This window comes from Cebus imitator, unplaced genomic scaffold (assembly GCF_001604975.1).
Source record: "Cebus imitator isolate Cc_AM_T3 unplaced genomic scaffold, Cebus_imitator-1.0 Scaffold847, whole genome shotgun sequence".
NCBI classification, from domain to species: Eukaryota; Metazoa; Chordata; class Mammalia; order Primates; family Cebidae; genus Cebus; species Cebus imitator.
The window spans coordinates 207,135-209,146 of NW_016108162.1; the positions used below are offsets into that span (position 1 = coordinate 207,135).

The following is a 2,012-nucleotide window of genomic DNA, read 5'->3' on the forward strand; positions in this document are numbered from 1 at the left end:
TGGAGGACAGTGGTGCAATCTCGGCTCACCACAACCTCTGACTCCTTGGTTCAAGCTACTCTCCTGCCTCAGTCTCCCAAGTAGTTGGAATTACAGGCACGCATCATCACACCCAGCTAATTTTTGTATTTTTAGTGGAAACAGGGTTTCACCATATTGGCCAGGATGGTCTCCATCTCCTAATCTCGTGATCCACCTGCCTCAGCCTCCCAAAGTGCTGGTATTACAGGTGTGAGCCACTGTACCCGACTTGTTTTTCCTTTTCTTTTTGAGGCAGAGTTTCACTCTTGTTGCCCAGGCTGGAGTGCAATGGTGAGATCTCGGCTCACTGCAACCTCTGCCTTCTGGGTTCAAGTGATTATTTTGCCTCAGCCTCCTGACTAGTTGGGATTACAGGAGCCTGCCACCACGGCTGGCTAATTTTTTTGTATTTTTAGTAGAGATGAAGTTTTGCCTTATTTGCCAGGCTGGTCTTGAACTCCTGACCTCAGATGATCCAGCTGCCTTGGCCTCCCAAAGTGCTGGGATTACAGGCAATAGCCACCACGCCTGTACAGAACTTTTTTTTCTTCAGATGGGGTTTTACTCTTGTCGCCCAGGCTGGAGTAAAGAGGTGTGATGTTGGTGACTGCAAACTCTGCAGCCTGGCTTCAAGCAATTCTCCTGCCTAAGCCTATCCAGTAGTTGGGGTTACAGTCACCTTCCACCACACCCAGTTAATTTGTATTTTGAGTACATGTTGGCCAGGCTAATCTCGAACTCCTCACCTCAGGGGAGCCACCTGCCTCGGCCACCCAAACTGCTGAGATTACAGGTGTGAGCAACATTGCTCGGCCCGTTCAGATAAAGTTTTAGTAACTCTATGAAGATTTGATAAGTGGCAAATTTGACATTTTCAAATGGTTTTGTGATGACCAGAAAACATAAAATTATCTATTATGAATTTTCATAACAAGACAATTTGATACTTGTGATATCATTATTATTTTGTCTTTATGTGCAGTATTTATTTCAAATGTTTGTTAAAACAGCATTGTTATTTCTCAGGACAAGAGCAAAGATCACCTCCTGGAGAAGCTTAGGAACTCTGTACAGAACTTTACAGAACAGAGGCAATACTTTAGCTTAAATCTCAAGGAACAAAAGGAAACTAGGGAGGGATAAAGAAAAGGAAAGTGCCCATCTGAATCAAACTTCAGCTGCCAACAGGGCACATCTTGTGATGGTCACAGATTGTAGGCTGTTTTTTGGAAGGTTCAGGCTCAGCACAGGATTCCATTTGTCTACTTGGCTACACCCCTGGCTGAGGTGCCATGAGGTCAATGTCACTCAAGTTCCTGGCCAGCCAAACTCGCGCAGCAAAGAGTCCCAAATTGAGGATCAAGTTCCTCTGGAAGTCATTCCTATCAGTGGCAAAGCGGTAGACGCCCCTAAACGAATCTCCCACGTTGTCAGGTATTTCGGGGATTTCATTAGCAGAGCCGTCAGCGCTCACCTGGACCCCGAAGGAAGCCATAATAGGAAGCTCGATACTTGTTATACTATTACAAAATATTTCCATTATCTCATGTAGTAAGATATCATAAATTTAATAATCTTAAAATATTATAAACATGCTAGAGTTTCTCAAAACTAAAAAAAAAAGCAAAATAACTAAATCATTCAAAATTGGCTCTTGTTTTTTTGTTTGTTTTAAATGTAAAGTTTAAGGCTAATCATATGCATAATACAACTAGACCCCTACTTATATTAATACATTTACAATTTGACATGAGATTTGGGTGGGGATACAGAGTCAAACCACATCATTCTACTCCTGGCCCTCACAAACCTCATGTCCTAGTCACATTTCTTTTTTCCTTTTTTTTTCTTGAGGAATCTCACTCTGTTGCCCAGGCTGGAGAGCAATGGCGTCATCTCGGCTCTCTACAATCTCTGCCTCCCAGGTTTAACCTATTCTCCTGTCTCAGCCTCCTGAGCAGCTGGCATTATAGGCACCCACCACCATGCCC

At 43.4% G+C, this 2,012-nt stretch overlaps 1 protein-coding gene across 1 annotated transcript; it reads right to left on the reverse strand.

Annotated features, from left to right (window-relative positions):
• Positions 1-1,137: 1,137 nt before the first annotated feature.
• On the reverse strand, positions 1,138-1,520 carry LOC108297816 (mitochondrial import receptor subunit TOM6 homolog). The gene has a single exon (XM_037735579.1). It carries the CDS (start codon positions 1,514-1,516, stop codon positions 1,292-1,294), a length of 225 nt encoding a protein of 74 aa, XP_037591507.1. The 5' UTR covers positions 1,517-1,520; the 3' UTR covers positions 1,138-1,291.
• Between the last annotated feature and the right edge of the window lie 492 nt (positions 1,521-2,012).

Bases quoted from the DNA above. Each gene is read 5' to 3' on its own strand.
- LOC108297816 (XM_037735579.1), bottom strand. From the start codon at position 1,516: ATGGCTTCCTTCGGGGTCCAGGTGAGCGCTGACGGCTCTGCTAATGAA.